At 49.9% G+C, this 18,871-nt stretch overlaps 1 protein-coding gene across 1 annotated transcript in view; it reads left to right on the forward strand.

The window, feature by feature from the left end:
• LOC119974275 (poly(A)-specific ribonuclease PNLDC1-like) overlaps nucleotides 1–17,699 on the forward strand; it is a 48,365-nt gene extending 30,666 nt beyond the window's left edge. Inside the window, exons 10-17 of the mRNA XM_038813047.1 lie at nucleotides 7,717–7,786; nucleotides 8,073–8,158; nucleotides 8,582–8,637; nucleotides 9,280–9,344; nucleotides 10,651–10,704; nucleotides 13,407–13,449; nucleotides 16,491–16,590; nucleotides 17,520–17,699. Coding sequence (XP_038668975.1) covers nucleotides 7,717–7,786; nucleotides 8,073–8,158; nucleotides 8,582–8,637; nucleotides 9,280–9,344; nucleotides 10,651–10,704; nucleotides 13,407–13,449; nucleotides 16,491–16,590; nucleotides 17,520–17,699 — 654 coding nt within the window. The remainder of the gene's footprint in view (nucleotides 1–7,716; nucleotides 7,787–8,072; nucleotides 8,159–8,581; nucleotides 8,638–9,279; nucleotides 9,345–10,650; nucleotides 10,705–13,406; nucleotides 13,450–16,490; nucleotides 16,591–17,519) is intronic.
• Nucleotides 17,700–18,871: the final 1,172 nt, after the last annotated feature.

The following is an 18,871-nucleotide window of genomic DNA, read 5'->3' on the forward strand; positions in this document are numbered from 1 at the left end:
TCCTTGACCTGTTTTCAAGGTCTTCCAGCCTCTCCTGCCATCTTTTCTGCAGAGCCTTGTGCACCTCCACTCTAACCACCAGGCCCAAAATCTCATCCTCGTTATCCCAGGCCTTCTGCTGTACCTCCTTGATCGCCGTCCCCTGCATCTTCTGGGCCTCCACCAACCTTTCAATCAACGCCTTCAGAGGGGCCAACATCTCTGCCTTTAACTCGGCAAAACAGCTTCTGAGAAACTCCTGCTGCTCCCGTGACCACTGGGCCCATGTTGCCTGATCCCCGCCGGCCGCCATCTTGTTTTTTCGCGCCCATTCTCTTCTCCAAAGCCGCTTTTTGATCGCCCCACTCCTGGTCCACTCCATACAGCGCTGGGGGACCCTCACTGTTTCCTTCCCACACCGGGAATTGGCGTCCAAGTGCCGCTGGAGCTCCGTAAGAGCGTCCAAAAGTCTGTTAACGGCGGGAGCTTCTGACCGTGCGACCTACCTAGGCATAGCCGCAACCTGAAGTGTTTTGGCTTAATTTCAAGCAGTGTCTGCATTGTAACGAACGGTTTACGACATGAAAGCAATGATCGAGGTTAAAAAAAAGTTGAACTGTTTCTTGGCAACCAGGGACCACTCGGTCAGAACGGACTTTTCAGTTCAGCTTAAAGCTGGACCAGAATGAGCTGGACATAACAAGGGTGCTGCAAAAAGCAGATTTTCCAAAAGAAACTCCAGAAACCACGGCGTTGAGGCAAAAGAGCAGGTAAATCAAAAGTTTGGTGACATCTTAATAAAGCCTGTAAAGCACTGGTGTTCTACTGGGGGGACTGGTCCTGTCCACTGGTTGCCAGGTGAGATTGTAACAAAAGTGGGTGCTCATGCAGGATTTGAAATGTGGAGAACAAGTTTTGGACACTGATAAGTGATCATTCATACTTTGAAACATGGAAAACAAGTTACTGAACTCTGAATAGTAAAATATGGTTTGGGATATGTTGATTTAAGATGGGACCTGTAATTTATTTCTTTTTAAAAGAGCAAGTGGAGATACTGAGGTACTAGAGTTAGGAATTGGAGTTGTTATGAACTTCATTGTGTGGGTTGGAATCCAAAATATCATTGGAGTTGCTAAGTCTTTCCTAAAGATGGAAGATGTAACCCTGACTGGCTTACAGAAAGTAACTAAGAGTCACTTAACTGAATTGGCAGATAAATTGCAGTTAACATTCTGGCAAGGGTAAAGAAAACTGAGGGAATTGAAAGTGTAACAAAGCATTTGAAATTGCATGGCAGGCCTAAAAGACAAATTCTCCAAAGAGTGAGGCGAATGAATTGGCAAAAAAAAATTGCAAATGAAGAAACTTAAATCAGAGATGAAGGGGGAAGAGAGAGAGAGAGAGGGAGCATTCCAAAGAGAAGTAGAAGAAAGTTAGGAGAGGGAAAGAACACAGGAATGGGGAATCGAGAAAGTTAGTAAAGGCAGAAAGAGAAAAGGAAAGGGTCAATGTCACCTTAAAAAGCTGCCAGTTAGAAAGAGGTCCCAGAGAAAGGTAAGGAAGGACTTATTTTGAGGCAAGAACCTAATGGGAAGATGTTAAATTTATCCAGCCCTTCCAAAGATTGAGGAAAAGGATGTGGAAGCATCCTTTAAACATTTGAAAAGGTACCTAAGTAAATAAAATGGCCAAATTAAATTTAGACAATACTGTTGCAGAGTAAGTTGGTCGGTAGAGGTCATGAGGTGTATGCATCTCTGTCCGAACAGGCATCTAGAGAGCAAGATGCAGTAAAGAAAGCTATCCTTAAGTGTGTATGAGTTTGTTCCTGCAAGAAAACAGCCTGGACAGACCTATGTTGAAATTGAGGGGCAAAGCAAAGTAATTTTGACCATTGGATACGGGCACTAAAAGTAAAGGGAACATACAGAACCCTTGGAGCAGTGATATCATTTGCAAGAGTTGAAAGATTCACTACCTCCAGTGATAAGGCCTCTTGTGGAAGAACAAAACGTTGATCCTGTTGGGCAGGCAGCAGAACTAACAAATGACTACAAACTGGTCCATAGAGCCAAATGATTTTTCGCTCATTCTTCTAAACCTGAGGAGGGAGGGGAGGGGGGGGGGGGGGGGGGGAAGGGAGAAAACATGGCGTCAGGGAAGAAAGGGGATTGTTGGGCATGGTCCGGGAATTTCACCTCCAATCAGAAAGGAAGGTGCTGAGGGTGGAAGTGACATTCTGAGGCCAAAGTATTTCCAGTGTGACAAGGTGGGACATATTCAGGCAGGTTACTGAAAACTAAATCGGAGACCAGTAGCAGGAAAGGTAGCAGCTGAAAAAGAAATGGCTTGAACCGGAATTGGACCGCTCAAAATCCAGGACAGGGAAGAGGCCGGCGGCGGCAAAGGAATTGAAGGGCTTTATGGTGCAGGTGGGGGGGCATAGACCCCTGGAGGTTCACACGGCCGAGGGTAAAGTAGTTTTCTTTTTTCTCCCACGTCCACAAAGTTTATTCCCGTATTGACTTTTTTGTTCTGGGCAGGTCGTTGATCCCGAAGGTGGCAGGGACGGAATACTCGGCGATTACAGTCTCAGACCATGCCCAGCACTGGTTGGTGGTTTTGTGGCTTAGGGAAGAGAGAGGGCAGTGTCCACTGTGGAGACTAGATGTGGGGTTGTTAGCGGACGAGGTGGTTTGCGGGTGGATAAATAAGAGTATCCAGAACTATTTGGAAACAAACGACATGGGAGAGGTATTGCCAGCGACGGTCTGGGAAGCCCTGAAGGCAGTTATAGGAGGGGAACTTGTATCGATCTGGTCCCATAGAGAAAAGAGGGAAAGGGCGGAGAGGGAGAGATTGGTGGAGGAGATACTCCGGGTGGATAGGAAATATGCGGAGGACCCGGACGTGGGACTCCTGAGGGAGCGGCGCAAGCTTCAGGCGGAGTTTGAATTGTTGACCACAGGGAAAGTGTCAGAACAGTTGAGGAAGGCTAGGGGTGCGGTGTATGAATATGTGGAGAAGGCGAGCAGAATGCTGGCGCACCAGCTTAGCAAGAGAGAGGCGGCCAGGGAGATTGGTGGGGTAAAGAATAAGGAGGGTAACTTGGTATTGGACCCGGGGGGTGGGGGGTGAATTAAGTTTTTAAGGAATTCTACAGCAAATTATATGAGTCGGAACCCCCGGCGGGAGAGGAAGGGATGAGGCAATTTCTGGACCAGTTGAGGTTCCCAAGGGTAGAGGAGGGACTGGGGGCCCCGGATCGAGATAGAAGAAATTATTAAGGGGCTAGAGAGCATGCTGTCGGGCAAAGCTATCCGGTGGAATTTTTCAAGACATTTTCAGAGACATTGAGCCCACTGATGAGGACCTTTAATGAGGCTAGAGAGAAGGGAATCCTCCCCCCTACAATTTCGCAAGCCTGGATCTCACTCATTCTGAAACGGGAGGAGGACCCTGAACAGTGTGGGTCTTACAGCCAATCTTGCTTCTAAATGTGGATACCAAGCTATTGGCTAAGGTCTTGGCCACAAGGATAGAGGATTGTGTTCCGGAGGTGGTAGGGGAAGACCAGACTGGATTTGTTAAGGGCAGGCAACTTAATGCAATGTTTTAAATATTGTTATGATGCCCTCAGAAGGGGAGGAAGCAGAGGTTGTGACAGCGATGGATGCAGAAAAAAAAATCTTTCGATCGGGTGGAGTGGGAGCACCTGTAGGAGGCGCTGGGTAGGTTTGGGTTTGGTGAGGGCTTTATTCAGTGGGTGCGATTGCTGTACCAGGCGCCTGTGGCAAGCGTGCGTACGAACCGGCTTAGGCAGGGTATTTTAAATTGCACCGGGGACGAGGCAAGGGTGCCTCCTCTCCTCGCTATTATTTGCTCTAGCTATTGAGCCGCTGGCCATGGCGTTGAGAGCCTCAAGGAACTGGCAGGGGCTGGTCCAGGGGAGGGGGGGGGGGGGAACGAGTCGCACTCTCATTCTACGCGGATGATCTCCTGTATATTTCGGACTCACTGGAGGGGATGGGAGAGGTCATGTGGATCTTGAGGGAATTTGGCAGTTTTTAAAAGATGGGACAAGCCCCCGCTGGCACTGGCTGGGAGGGTACAGACCGTGAATATGAAAATGGAAATCCCCAGATTTCTATTTGTATTTCAGTGCCTTCCCATCTTCATCCCTAAGGCCTTTTTCAAGCGGGTGAATAAGATCATCTCTGGATTTGTGTGCGCGAGTAAAACCCCGTGAGTAAAGAGAGTGCTGCTGGAACGCAGTCGGGGGTGGGGGGGAGGGGGGGGGGAGGGAGAGGAGGAGGGGGGGAGGGAGAGGAGGGGGGGGAGGGAGAGGGGGGGGGAGGGAGAGGAGGGGGGGGAGGGGGGAGGGGGGGAGGGGGGGAGGGGGGGGGAGGGGGGGGAGGGGGAGAGGGGGGAGGGGGAGAGGGGGGAGGAGAGAGGGGGGGAGGGGGGGGGGGGGAGAGGGGGGGAGGGGGGAGGGGGAGGAGGGGGGGAGGGGAGGAGGGGGGAGGGAGAGGAGGGGGGGAGGGGAGAGGAGGGGGGGAGGGAGAGGAGGGGGGATGGGGAGGAGGGGGGGAGAGGAAGGGGGGGGGGGGGTGCCGAACTTTTTCAACTACTACTGGCCGGCTAATATAGCCATGATTAGGAAGTGGGTATTGGGGGAGGGAATGGCATGGGAGCAGTTGGAGGCGGCGTCATGTCAAGGCACCAGTTTGGGAGCGCTGGTAACGGCACCTCTGCCATTCTCGCCGGCCCGGTACTCCACAAGTACGGTGGTGGTGGCGTGACTGAAGATTTGGGGGCAGTGAAGAAGACACGAGAGGCTGGAAGGCATGTCGGTCTGGACCTCGATATGTAATAACCACAGGTTTCTACCAGGCAGGATGGATGGTGGGTTTCAGAGCTGGCAGAGGCCAGGTATCAAAAGGATGGATGACCTGTTTATAGATGGGAGCTTTCCCAGCCTGCAGGCGCTGGAGGACAAATTTAAACTGCCGGCAAGGAACGGCTTTAGATACTTGCAAGTGCGGGCCTTCCTGAGAAAGCAGGTGGTGGCCTTTCCGTTCCTGCCGCCACGGGGGATACAGGATAGAGTAGTTTCCGGTACCTGGGTGGGGGTGGGGAAGGTGTCGGATATCTACCAGGAATTGCTGGAAGTGGAGGGAATCCCGGTGGAGGAGCTGAAGGGAAAATCAGAGGAGGAGTTAGGAGGAGAGTTAAAGCCGGGTCTGTGGGCGGGAGCCCCAAGTAGAGTCAATTCCTCCTCCTCATGTGCTCGGCTCCGTTTAATCCAGTTTAAGGTGGCCCACCGGGCACATATGACGGCGGCGAGGATGAGCAAGTTTTTCGGGGTAGAAGACAGATGTGTGAGGTGTGCGGAAAGCCCAGCAAACCATGTCCATATGTTTTGGGCATGCCCGAAGCTTGGAGGGTTCTGGCAGGGGTTTGATAGGCCAATGTCCAAGGTGCTAGGTACGCGGGTGGTGCCGAGTCCAGAGATGGCGATCTTTGGAGTGTCAGAAGATCCGGGAGTTTAGGGAGTGAAAGAGGACAATGTTCTGGCCTTCACCTCCCTGGTAGCCTGGAGATGGATCCTTTTAATGTGGAGGCACTCAAAACCCCCGAGTCTAGAGACCTGGGTTAGTGACATGGCTGGGTTTCTCAGGCTGGAGGAAATAAAGTTTACCTTAAGAGGATCAATGCTAGGGTTTTCCTGAAGGTGGCAGTCATTCATCTATTTTCTTGGCGAAATTTAAAATGTTGGTAGTAGCAGCATTCCAAGAGGGGCCGTGGGGGGGGGAAGAGGGTAAATGTTATTTTATGTTATTTCATGGGGTTTGTGAAGATAGAGCCGATTGGGGAAATGTCTATTTTTTCACCATGTTTAATGTTTACTGTTCTTTTTGTGTTATTGTTATAAAATTTTACAAATACTTCAATAAAAATATTTTTTTTAAAAGGAAAAGGAAATGGCTGTTATTACTATAGTGGTACAGGTGAAGCATACTCCCTCGCAATCTGAGAAAGGGAGGGATATGGCTCACGGTAGTTCAGATAATTCTTTGAGTTATTGGTGAAGGAAGTTAGACTAGTAGAGGTTTTGGATGTCTTGTTTTAAAGGGAGAAGTATTCCCTTACTCATCTAACAAAATAAGTAAATAAATTAAAGTTTTGAGAGATACAGGAGCAGATCAGTCATTCGTGGTGGCTGATGATACAATTTGTGTTCCAGAAAATTTTAAGAAGGAATAAGTATTTATAAGGGACGTTAATGGAATGGACACATCCTGTTTCTTTATGTAAAGTTAGTTTAAGCAGTAATTTTGTGAATAGAATTTTTACCAATTGAAAGCATAGATTTCATTCTGGGTAATGATTTGACTTGTGGACATCGTAATGTAATGGCAACTGTGTTGTAGCAGACGTTTGCTTGATGGTGTCGATCGTAATCAGCACTTATTGCAGATAACAAGTGATTGCATGAAAACGTGATTAATGTAGATAATCAACTTTCACATATGAAAGAAGGGTTTGCTAATGAAAAAGGAGAATTGGTGAGAACAATTGGGAATCAATCATAAAACGTGGAACACTTGACTGAGGACTTGCATTGGATTTGTTTAATTGTCACGTGTACCGAGATACAGTGAAAAATATTTTTCTGCGAGCAGCTCAACAGATCACTAAGTACATGGGAAGAAAAGGGAATAAAAGAAAATACACTTGAACAGTCTAAATGATAATCTTGTGAAACCAAACATAGCAACGGTCAATTTCAGTTAAAACTTGGTGAACCTAAAGCAGCAGAAGCCTCTGCAAAGTACTTTGGAAAGTGTCATGAGCAGGGAAAGGATATCCTGCTAAATCAGAATAATTTGCTGAATGTAGAGTTAAACAGAAAAACTGTTTAATTGGCAGTAGTGTTACTCTGTTCATCAGAGGGTGCAATTCTCCCAAAAGGGAACAAAGTCCTCTTGCGAACGCGTTTAGCTGAGTGTTTCCCAGCCCTTGCGATGCTGAAAAACACATGGCTACTCAATGTGACTCGCTTTGTATAAGGGGCCTGAACAGGGAATGCGCGGCTGAGACTGCACATAACCCCTTTTTGAACAGTGGGGAGCTCCGCTTGTCGGAACTTCCTCGTGTAGCGCGAGATCCCCCTCCCCCTACAACAGCCAGCTGGAAGTGCCACCTAGCATTGCCAGGGCACCACCCTTCCCAAAGGGCATTCAGCTCCAATCGCCTTGGAGACGAGTGCCGTTCCGTCTGGTCCCCATTCGTTGGGATCAGTCCTGAAAGGTGCTCGCCCGAGGTCTCTGAGGCAAAGCGAATGAATCCCAAAGTCTCAGATACCTCTAGAAGCTGCCCATTAGAGTGAGGCTAGCTGTCTCGCTCTAGCCTCACTCAAATATGCAAATTTGCCAAAAGCTGATCCCGCGTTGGACCTCGCGAGGCGAGGCGTGGCGAGGCGATTAGTTCCCGGGAGTGGAGTCTCCTGCCTTTCATCGGCCACACTACACTGCGGCAAGCTGCTTTTCCGGTGCATCGTGGCCATTAAATCATGCGCCAAGTCTTTAAACAAAAATAAAAAATATGGTTTATTGAGCCAGGATTCCATTCTGGGAACTGACTGTCCACTAGAAACATTAGCAGTGATGGTAAGAGTATATCTAACACCATGATTAGATTGTTGGGTCTGATTATTTTCTCTCTCTGTAGCCTCTGATTGGACACAACATGTTGTTGGACTTGATGTACATTCACGACAAGTTTTACAGATCACTGCCAGGTACCAAGATAGCCACCCTTAAATAGACCGCGAGGTCCTTTTATGTCTGACAATTTCTGCCCTCCTCTCCTTGTCCCCCTGCTCCCTCTCGGCCCCCCTTACTCTGCCCCCCCGCCCCACCAGCCTCTCCATCCCGTCTGTGCCTCCACCCGCCATTCCCCTACCAGTCTCTCTCTCTCCCTCCACCCGCCTCTCTTGTTGAACGTCCCACCTCACCTTCCAAAGATGACTGTCGTTTCAATTCCCTCACCCTGAATCTTTCTCTTCCTCTGGTTTGTTTTGACAGAGAGTTTTGCTGATTTTAAGACCAACATCCACAAACTCTTCCCCTCTGTCTTTGATACCAAACACATCAGCAAACGGATGAGACAGGTAAACAGGACACCCGTCAACACCTTGTGTTCGTACGTGTGTGGAGGAGTGTGGGTGCGTGGAGGAGTGCGTGCGGGTGCGTGGAGGAGTGCGTGCGGGTGCGTGGAGGAGTGCGTGCGGGTGCGTGGAGGAGTGCGTGCGGGTGCGTGGAGGAGTGCGTGCGGGTGCGTGGAGGAGTGCGTGCGGGTGCATGGAGGAGTGCGTGCGGGTGCGTGGAGGAGTGTGCGTGAAGTCGCGGAGGAGGGGTGCGCGCCTGTGTGGAGGGGGGCGCGCATGTGTAAACCTCCCCAGATACAGGTGTGTGTGTGTGAGGGCGACTCCTCCCCTGATACGCGAGTGTCTGGGGATTGGTTTGAAGTCTTTGTTTTTCTCTGGGTTTAGAGGGTTTTACTCCAGTTAGATTAAATTTGTTGTGTTTTTCAGGAATTTCAGTCCCTCCAAATTCCAAATCTCTTTGCTCTTCATTCTGTTCTCGAAAGGTAAGTGGAGATGGGATTGCGAGATAATAAAGTCTGAGTCAAACACTGATCTTTCACCTTCTTGAAGCTTTTATTATTGCTGGTGACCAAATGCTCGGTTCAAGAGGTCGATCTTATGAAGTGTTTTGAGTGGGTGAGAGGCACGAGACGTTTAGGGAGATAATTCTCAAGCTGTGACCCCAGGCGCGGCCCCCAATGGTGGAGCCAAGGGGGGAGAGACAATAGGCTGGTGGGCAGAGTCCTGGGGAGGTGCTGAAGGAGGTTTTGGAGATGTGGAGGGTGTTCGGGCTGGAGGATGTTACAGAGTTAGGGGGGGCTGGAGGAAGCTATAGAGATAGGGAGGGTTGTAGAGGCTGGAGGCTACAGAGATAGGGAGGGCTGTAGGGGCTGGTGGGAAGTTACAGAGAAAGGGAGGGCTGTAGGGACTGGAAGAGGTTACAGAGATAGGGAGGGCTGGAGGTGGTTACAGAGATTGGCAAAGGCAGGGTGTGGGTAGAATTTGAAAACCAGGCTAAGAATTGAGGTTAGAGGTACTGTCGGACTAGGAACCTGTGTAGGTCAGTGAGCAGAGTGCCAGATGGGTCAGTATAGACCGAGGCTGAATATCGACCAACCCTCACCCACTGCTCTGTGTTCATTCAGCAGACTGGTCGACCTGGCACAACACGGACCCTCACTGCATCACATCTCTGGCTGTGAAAAATATGGTTAGTGGAATCGCCGATTTTCCCTGTCGCCCTCATGCCTGGACACAGCGTAAGAGGACGAAAGACATTGGAGATGGAAGGAGAGAGGGAGGTGGAAAGAAAGATGAAAGAGAGAGGTGGTGGGAGAGAGATCAGACAGATAAAACAATGGAAGCGGGAGATGTGGACTTGCAGAGAGAGAGGTAGACAGAGAGAAGGAACAAATGGGATGGCTGGTGGACAGAAATAGGGCAGGGAAAGACGGAAAAATGCAAGTGGAGTGCGAGAGAGACCGAAGCGAGAGAGAGATAGGAGGGAGACCAGTCAGTGTACTGTTAGCTCACTGACGGAGAGGGATAGAGAGACACCAGTCAGTGTACATATACTCCCTGGGGGAGAGGGACAGAAGAGACTCCAGTCAGTGTGCATATACGCCCTGAGGGAGAGGGACAGAAGAGACTCCAGTCAGTGTGCCTATGTTCCCTGAGGGAGGGGGATAAGAGACTCCAGTCAGTGTACATATACTCCCTGAGGGAGAGAAAGACTCCAGTCAGTGTGCATATACTCCCTGAGGGATAGAGACTCCAGTCAGTGTACATATACTCCCTGAGGGAGAGGGACAGAAGAGACTCCAGTCAGTGTGCATATACTCCCTGAGGGAGGGGATAGAGAGACTCCAGTCAGTGTGCATATACTCCCTGAGGGATAGAGAGACTCCAGTCAGTGTGCATATACTCCCTGAGGGAGGGGGATAGAGAGACTCCAGTCAGTGAGCATATACTCCCTGAGGGATAGAGAGACTCCTGTCAGTGAACATATACTCCCTGAGGGAGAGAGAGACTCCAGTCAGTGTACATATACTCCCTGAGGGAGAGACTCCAGTCAGTGTACATATACTCCCTGAGGGAGGGGGATAGAGAGACTCCAGTCAGTGTACATATACTCCCTGAGGGGGAGAGAGAGAGACTCCAGTCAGTGTACATATACTGCCTGAGGGAGATGGACAGAAGAGACTCCAGTCAGTGTGCATATACTCCCTGAGGGAGAGAGATAGAGACTCCAGTCAGTGTACATATACTCCCTGAGGGAGAGAAAGAGACTCCAGTCAGTGTGCGTATACTCCCTGATGGAGAGACTCCAGTCAGTGTACATATACTCCCTGAGGGAGGGGGATAGAGAGACTCCAGTCAGTGTACATATACTCCCTGAGGGGGAGGGTCTGTGAGATACCAGTCAGTCTGCATATACTCCCTGATGGGTGAGAGAGAGAGACTCCAGTCAGATTGATGAACATTGTTGGAAATTAATCTCTCCTGTTCTTTTGCAGCTGAAAATGACTGTCCTCATGAAGCAGCATTTGATGCGTTTATCTGTGGTGCAGGTCTGCTGATAAGATTCCTCAATATTGAGATTCTGTGACATTCATAACTCTGAGACTGGCCATTCGGCCTATTTATACCATGTATTGTTTCTTGTACACACGAGCCTCCTCCCATGCCTCCTTCATTTCATCTCATCCCATCACCTTGATCTTGATCCCTCATGCAATTATCCAGCTTACCCCTTAAATGTATCTGTACTGATCAGTTCAACCACTCCAGTCAATGTGCATATACTCCCTGAGGGATAGAGGTACTCCAGTCAGTGTACATATACTCCCTGAGGGAGAGGGACTGAGAGACTCCAGTCAGTGTGCATATACTCCCTGAGGGAGAGGGACTGAGAGACTCCAGTCAGTGTACATATACTCCCTGAGGGAGAGGGACTGAGAGACTCCAGTCAGTGTACATATACTCCCTGAGGGAGAGGGACAGAGAGACTCCAGTCAGTGTGCATATACTCCCTGACGGCGAGGGAGAGAGACTCCAGTCAGTGTGCATATACTCCCTGACGGAGAGGGAGAGAGACTCCAGTCAGTGTGCATATACTCCCTGAGGGAGAGAGAGACTCCAGTCAGTGTGCATATGCTCCCTGACGGAGAGGGAGAGAGACTCCAGTCAGTGTGCATATGCTCCCTGACGGAGAGAGACTCCAGTCAGTGTGCATATACTCCCTGAGGGAGAGAGAGACTCCAGTCAGTGTGCATATGCTCCCTGACGGAGAGAGACTCCAGTCAGTGTGCATATACTCCCTGAGGGAGAGAGAGACTCCAGTCAGTGTACATATGCTCCCTGTGGGAATTTGTTACACATTCACACCACTCTCTGAGTAAAAGTATTGTCCTTCATTCCCGAATAGATGTCTAGTTCTGGTCTCATAAATAAATTGAAATATCTACCCCACCCAAACCAAGAGTCCCAGGCTGTTCAGTCTGTCATAATTGTTATAACCTCTCAGTTCTCTTGTTAGAATCATAGAAAATACCTATAGTGCAGAAGGAGGCCATTCGGCCCATCGAGTCTGCACCGACCCTCTGAAAGAGCTCCATACCCAGGCCCACTCCCTCGTAACTGCCTAACCTTTGGACACTTGAGGGGCAATTTGGCATGACCAATCACCTAACCTGCACATTTTTAGACTGTGGGAGGAAACCTACGCAGTCAATGGGAGAACGTGCAAACTCCACACAGTCACCCAAAATCGCGATTAAACCTAAGTCCCTGGCGCTGTGAGGCAGCAGTGGTAAACATTGTGCAACCGTGCCGTCCACCTTAGTAAATCTGTTTTTGCATCATTTCCATTCCCTATGTATCCTGTTATAATTATAGAGAATAGAACTGTGCACGGTGCTCTAAGTGTGGTCCAATCAAGGTATATAGAGACCAGTACTGTACACCGTGCTCCTGGTGTGGTCTAACCAACATATATGAAGCTCAGAACTGTGCAGAGTGCTCCATGGGTGGCCTAACCTAGGTATATGGAGACCAGAACTGTGCTCCAAGGGTGGCCTAACCTAGGTACATGAAAAGCAGAACTGTGTACAACGCTCCAAATGTTGCCTAATCAAGGCAGATGGAAACTGGAACAATGCATAATGTTCCAAGTGATCTGAAGCAGGTTTAATGAAACCTCTCTGCTTTAAAATCTTATCCTTCTGAAAATGGATCCCAATGTTGTTTTTATGACCTTGTTACCTTGATCCCCACCCAGTTTTGTGTACCTCTGTCCCAAGATCCTCTGCTTCTCTACCCCTTTTCTAATCATTGCCGCCTTATGCTTTCTGACCAATCCCAAAAGACGTGCTTGTTAGGTGAATTAGACATTCTGAATTCTCCCTCTGTGTACCCAAAAAGGTGCTGGAGTGTGGCGACTAGGGAATTTTCACAGTAACTTCATTGTAGTGTTAATGTAAGCCCGCTTGTGACAATAATAAAGGTTATTATTATTAATGCAGCACCTTCGCTGGCTGAAATGGATTTGGCTTTCTGGGGTGGGATTATCCTGATCAGATGGGCCTATCCCTTTCTCTGTAAATCGTCCGCAGTAGAGCCTGGGGCTCAATTTGGAGACTATTTCCTGTGGCAGGTGGAAACATTTCCCCACCCAGCCAGACTCAGTTCCTCTCCTGAGTTTTGGGGGGGGGGGGGGGGGGGGGGGGGCAGCAAAATAGGTCCAATGTCACAACCTTAACAGTGCCAAAGGAGGCCATTTGGCCCATAAGATCTGCACTGGCTTCTGAAAAAGCATTTTACCTCGTCCCACACTTATCCCTGTGACCTTGCACATTCTTTTCAGACAGCAGCTCAACTCCCTTTTGAATACATTGATCGAACCTCTTTCCACCACCCTCAATAAAGTTCATCACTAATGCCACCCCTTTCCAGGGTTGTTCAGTTAGGTGTTAATTTGCCCAGAACATCAATCCAGAATAGAGAGAGTAGCCTCAGCTTTTACGGAGAAATTGGTTTTGTTCCGTTAGGCGAATGCAGTGAAATGAATGGGCTCGCTGCACATCGCACGGTTTTTAGGTTATTGCGTTATCCATTGTGTGAAGGAGCCTGTCACATGCCTGCACCCAGCAGGAGGGAAGCAGCTTCCCATTGAATTGACTGGGCGGTGTTGTTGGTGACAGCCAGGCGGGGGGTGCATTTAAGGTTAATGCATGAAGATTAACACGTGTTTTCATTTCCATTCAATTTCCAGTGTTGCTGCAACTGGCTCAACTGCTCCTGATCAATCAGGGAAGGTAGGTCTTGGTGGCCATTAACAAAACATATATGGCCCCTTTTATGTTCTTGTGCTCAGTAGCAGTTGCGCCTGTTGGGGCCACCTCCCCTCCAGTGTTTATTGCGAGCGGGGGTGGGCTCTCCCCCCGTGCCCATTGCGAGTGGGGGTGGGCACTCCCCACTGCCCTTTGCGAGCAGGGGTGGGCTCTCCCCCGTGCCCATTGCGAGCGGGGGTGGGCTCTCCCCCCATGCCCATTGCGAGCGGGGGTGGGCTCTCCCCCCCCCCCGTGCCCATTGCGAGCGGGGGTGGGCACTCCCCACTGCCCTTTGCGAGCGGGGGTGGGCTCTCCCCCATGCCCATTGCGAGCGGGGGTGGGCTCTCCCCTGTGCCCATTGCGAGCAGGGGTGGGCTCTCCCCCGTGCCCATTGCGAGCAGGGGTGGGCTCTCCCCCGTGCCCATTGCGAGCGGGGGTGGGCACTGCCCTTTGTGAGCAGGGGTGGGCTCTCCCCGTGCCCATTGCGAGCGGGGGTGGGCACTCCCCTGGTGCCCATTGCGAGCAGAGTAGGGCGCTCTCCCTGTGCCCATTGGGAAGGTGCCCCATAATAATGGGAGATGAGGAAATGGCTGAGGAACTGAACAGGTTTTTTGGGTCGGTCTTCACAGTGGAAGACAAAAATAACATGCCAGCGACTGATAGAAATGTGGCTATGACAGGTGAGGACCTTGAGATGATTGTTATCACTAAGGTGGTAGTCATGGGCAAGCTAATGGGGCGAAAGGTAGAAAAGTCTCCTGGCCCTGATGGAATGCATCCCAGAGATGGCTAGGGAAATTGCAAATGCACTAGTGATAATTTACCAAAATTCACTAGATTCTGGAGTGGTCCCAGTGGATTAGAAATTAGCAAACGTGACACCACTGTTTAAAAAAGGAGGTAGGCAGAGAGAGGGTAATTATAGACCAGTAAGCTTAACTTTGGTAGTAGGGAAGATGCTGGAATCTATCATCAATGAAGAAATAGCGAGGCATCTGGATAGAAATTGTCCCATTGGGCAGACGCAGCATGGGTTCATAAAGGGCAGGTCGTGCCTATCTAATTTGTGGGAATTTTTTGAGGACATTACCAGTGCAGTAGATAACGGGGAGGTGCCACCTTGACAAGGTGCCACACAAAAGGTTGCTGCATAAGATAAAGATGCATGACATTAAGGGTAAAGTAGCAGCATGGATAGAGGATTGGTTAATTAATAGAAAGCAAAGAGTGGGGATTAATGGGTGTTCCTCTGGTTGGCAATCAGTAGCTAGTGGTGTCCCTCGGATCAGTGTTGGGCCCACAATTGTTCACAATTTACATAGATGATTTGGAGTTGGGGACCAAGGGCAATGTGTCCAAGTTTGCAGACGACACTAAGATGAATGGTAAAGCAAAAAGTGCAGAGGGATTTGGATAGGTTAAGTGAATGGGCTAGGGTCTGACAGATGGAATACAATGTTGACAAATGTGAGGTTATCCATTTTGGTAGGAATAACAGCAAACGGGATTATTATTTAAATGATAAAATATTAAAACATGCTGCTGTGCAGAGAGACCTGGGTGTGCCAGTGCATGAGTCGCAAAAAGTTGGTTTACAGGTACAACAGGTGATTAAGAAGGCAAATGGAATTTTGTCCTTCATTGCTAGAGGGATGGAGTTTACGACTAGGGAGGTTATGCTGTAATTGTATAAGGTGTTAGTGAGGCCACACCTGGAGTATTGTGTTCAGTTTTGGTCTCCTTACTTGAGAAAGGACGTACTGGCACTGGAGGGTGTGCAGAAGAGATTCACTAGGTTAATCCCAAAGCTGAAGGGGTTGGATTACGAGGAGAGGTTGAGTAGACTAGGACTGTAGTCATTGGAATTTAGAAGGATGAGGGGGTGGATATTATAGAAACATATAAAATTATGAAGGGAATACATAGGATAGATGCGGGCAGGTTGTTTCCACTGGTGGGTGAAAGCAGAACTAGGGGACATAGTCCTAAATCTACTTCCCCTTATTTTGAGGCTGAGTTTAGGAGGAACTTCTTCACCCAAAGGGTTGTGAATCTATGGAATTCCTTGCCCAGTGAAGCAGTAGAGACTCCTTATTAAATGTTTTTAAGATAAAGATAGATAGTTTTTTGAAGAATAAAGGAATTATGGTGTTCGGGCCGGAAAGTGGAGCTGAGACCACAAAAGATCAGCCATGATCTCATTGAATGGCGGAGCAGGCTCGAGGGGCCAGATGGCCTACTCCTGCTCCTAGTTCTTATGTTCACCCACCACACCCATTGGGATGGGCCATCTTTACCCCTGCCCGTTGCGAGGGGGCCGTCTCTTCCCCTGTACCCATTGGACGGGCTGTCTCTCCACCCGTGACAGTTGCGGGAGGGATGCCCCCCTCCCTACCCACCCTCCTTGCAGATTGCGAGGGCCTTCTCTCCCCCGCACCCATTGTGCTGGTGCATCTCTTCCCACATGTGCCCATTGGGGTGGGCTGTCTCTCACCTCACACCCGTTGCGAGTAGGCCGAGTCGTCTCCGTGCCCGTTGCAAGAGGGCCGTCTCTTTCCCTGCTACTATGACGGAGGGGAGCTGTCTCTCACCCCACGTCCATTCGAGGAGGGGGGGGGGGGGGGGGGGGGAGAGTGGAGTGTCGCTCGTTGAGGGGGGGGCATCTTTCTCTCCACGCCCACTGGGAGGGCGTCTCTCTCCCTCTTGCCCATTGGGAGATGTAATGCCATATCCTCTCCCACCCACATTGAGAGGGGAAGGGGGGGGCATCGCTGTGCCCATATCATCTCTTGCTTGTGACCATTAACTCAGCAGTTGCTGCTTTGCACCCAATGAACGGGAGTTGTTGAATGCGTCAGTCTGCATCTAACATAGGGAAACATAGCAGGTAATTTAGGACCAGTAAGATCCCCCGGACCGCAAGACGATCCATGACCAGATTATCCAGAGAAGTTATAATGGACATAACTGTTCTCCTTTTTCTCACTCTCTCTCTCTTTCCCACCCCCACCCCCCCCCCCCTTAAGTGTCTTTGAGCCCCGGATTCCACTGATTGGGGAATATCTGGCCGCAGTGGAGCCACACAAGAACAATGTCAATCTGATCAGGGCCCGGGTTTCTTTCATGGTGAGTCCCTGGTGGGTGTGGGAAATTTGGAGTCTGTCGGGTTACCGACGGGTGGAACCCACTTTACAGTTCATAGAAAGCTCTGGTTAGAGCCCATCTGAAGTAAGTGGGCGCACCTCGTCTTGGGAAGTATCAGTCAAACTCGGCGGGAGAATGACACCAATTTACCAGTGTGCTCCTGGGTCACAGTTTGCAAAGACAAGTCCTGTATTCTCTCTGTCCCGAAGCCAGCGACTGGCTTGGCACAGGGCTAAAGAGCTGGCTTTTAAAGCAGACGAAGGCAGGCCAGCAGCACGGTTCAATTTCCATACCAGCCTCCCCGAACAGGCGCCGGAATGTGGCGACTGGGGGTTTCCATAGTGACTTAATTTGAAGCCTACTTGTCACAATAAGCGATTTTCATTTCATTTCATTTTCATTAATGATAGTCCAATCGAGAGATTTTAATTGATTAAAGGATTCGAGAAAATTGACAGAATTGGGGGGGTGGGGGGCGGTGGAGGAAAGAGTCAGGACTAGTGTGAGTTGAGGGGAGGGGGCAATTCGAGCCAAGCCGTTAAGGGATGATGTCAGGCACTTTGTCAGGCAAGGGGCAGTAGAAAACTCTTTTTGCTACCTCTTTCTCCCCTTCCCACCAACAATCTGTGAAGGTTGGGAGTAAATTAATAATGTCAAATTTATGATTGGTTCCTGTTGGTTAATGGATACTGAATAGTGAGTTTTATTCTATACCTAACTCTACTATATCTGTCCTGGGAGTGTTTGATGGCAACAGTGTGGAGGGAGCTTTACTTTGAATCTAACCCCGTGCTGTACCTGTCCTGGGAGTGTTTGATGGGGACAGTGTAGAGGCAACTTTGCTCTGTATGTAACCCCGTGCTGTACTGTCCTGGGAATCTGACTCTGCATGTGCATCCTGCATTTTCCAGTCTCTGTCAGGAGATGATCCACAGGCTGAAAGACCTCCCATTCTGTTGGTGAAGGTGCGTCGCGGCTGGAGTTCGAGCCCTGCGGAGATCGCTAGGGAGTTTGCGACATTCTGCTCCCTCGATGTCCGAAAGGAGAGTCCAAGGCACTACCTGCTTGCCACAAACGAGTGGAAGGGGTGAGTGATCCACGGGCGACAGGGAATGTAGGCTGGAATATCCCTGATGGAGAGACACTCTTTTTAAACAGGGTCCCTGACAGAGAGACTTCCCCTTTAAACAGGGTCCCTGACGGAGATACTCTCTTTTTAAACAGGGTCCCTGACGGAGAGACTCCCCCTTTAAACAGGGTCCCTGACGGAGAAACTCCCCCTTTAAACAGGGTCCCTGACGGAGAAACTCCCCCTTTAAACAGGGTCCCTGACGGAGAGACTCTCCCTTTAAACAGGGTCCCTGACGGAGAGACTCCCCCTTTAAACAGGGTCCCTGACGGAGAGACTCCCCCTTTAAACAGGGTCCCTGACGGAGAGACTCCCCCTTTAAACAGGGTCCCTGATGGAGAGACTCCCCCTTTAAACAGGGTCCCAGACAGCGAGACTCCCTTTTTAAACAGGGCCCCTGACAGAGAGACTCCCCTTTTAAACAGGGTCCCTAACGGAGAGACTCCCTTTTAAACAGGCTCCCTGACAGAGAGACTCCCTTTTTAAACAGGGTCCCTGACAGAGAGACTCCCTTTTTAAACAGGGTCCCTGACAGAGAGACTCCCTTTTTAAACAGGGTCCCTGACAGAGAGACTCCCTTTTTATACAGGGTCCCTGACAGAGAGACTCCCTTTTTAAACAGGGTCCCTGACAGAGAGACTCCCTTTTTAAACAGGGTCCCTGACGTCTCTTTTTAAACAGGGTCCCTGACGGAGTGACTCCCTTTTTAAACAGGATCCCTGACAGAGAGACTCCCTTTTTATACAGGGTCCCTGACAGAGAGACTCCCTTTTTAAACAGGGTCCCTGACAGAGAGACTCCCTTTTTAAACAGGGTCCCTGACGTCTCTTTTTAAACAGGGTCCCTGACGGAGTGACTCCCTTTTTAAACAGGATCCCTGACAGAGAAACCCCCTCTTGAAACAAGGCCCCTGACAGAGAGATGCCCTCTGTCCCTGATGGAGAGACTCTCTCTTGAAATGGGGTCCGTGATGGAGAGATTCCCCCTTGAACCGGGGTCCCTGACGGAGAGACTTCCTCTTGAAACGCCCTCAGTCTGTGATAAAGAGATGCCATCTTGAAACAGGGCCCTGATGGAGAGGTTCCCCTTTTAAACGGGTTCCCTGGCGGAGAGGCTCCCTCTTGAAATGGGGTC

The sequence above is a fragment of the Scyliorhinus canicula genome, chromosome 12, assembly GCF_902713615.1.
Source record: "Scyliorhinus canicula chromosome 12, sScyCan1.1, whole genome shotgun sequence".
Taxonomy (NCBI): Eukaryota; Metazoa; Chordata; class Chondrichthyes; order Carcharhiniformes; family Scyliorhinidae; genus Scyliorhinus; species Scyliorhinus canicula.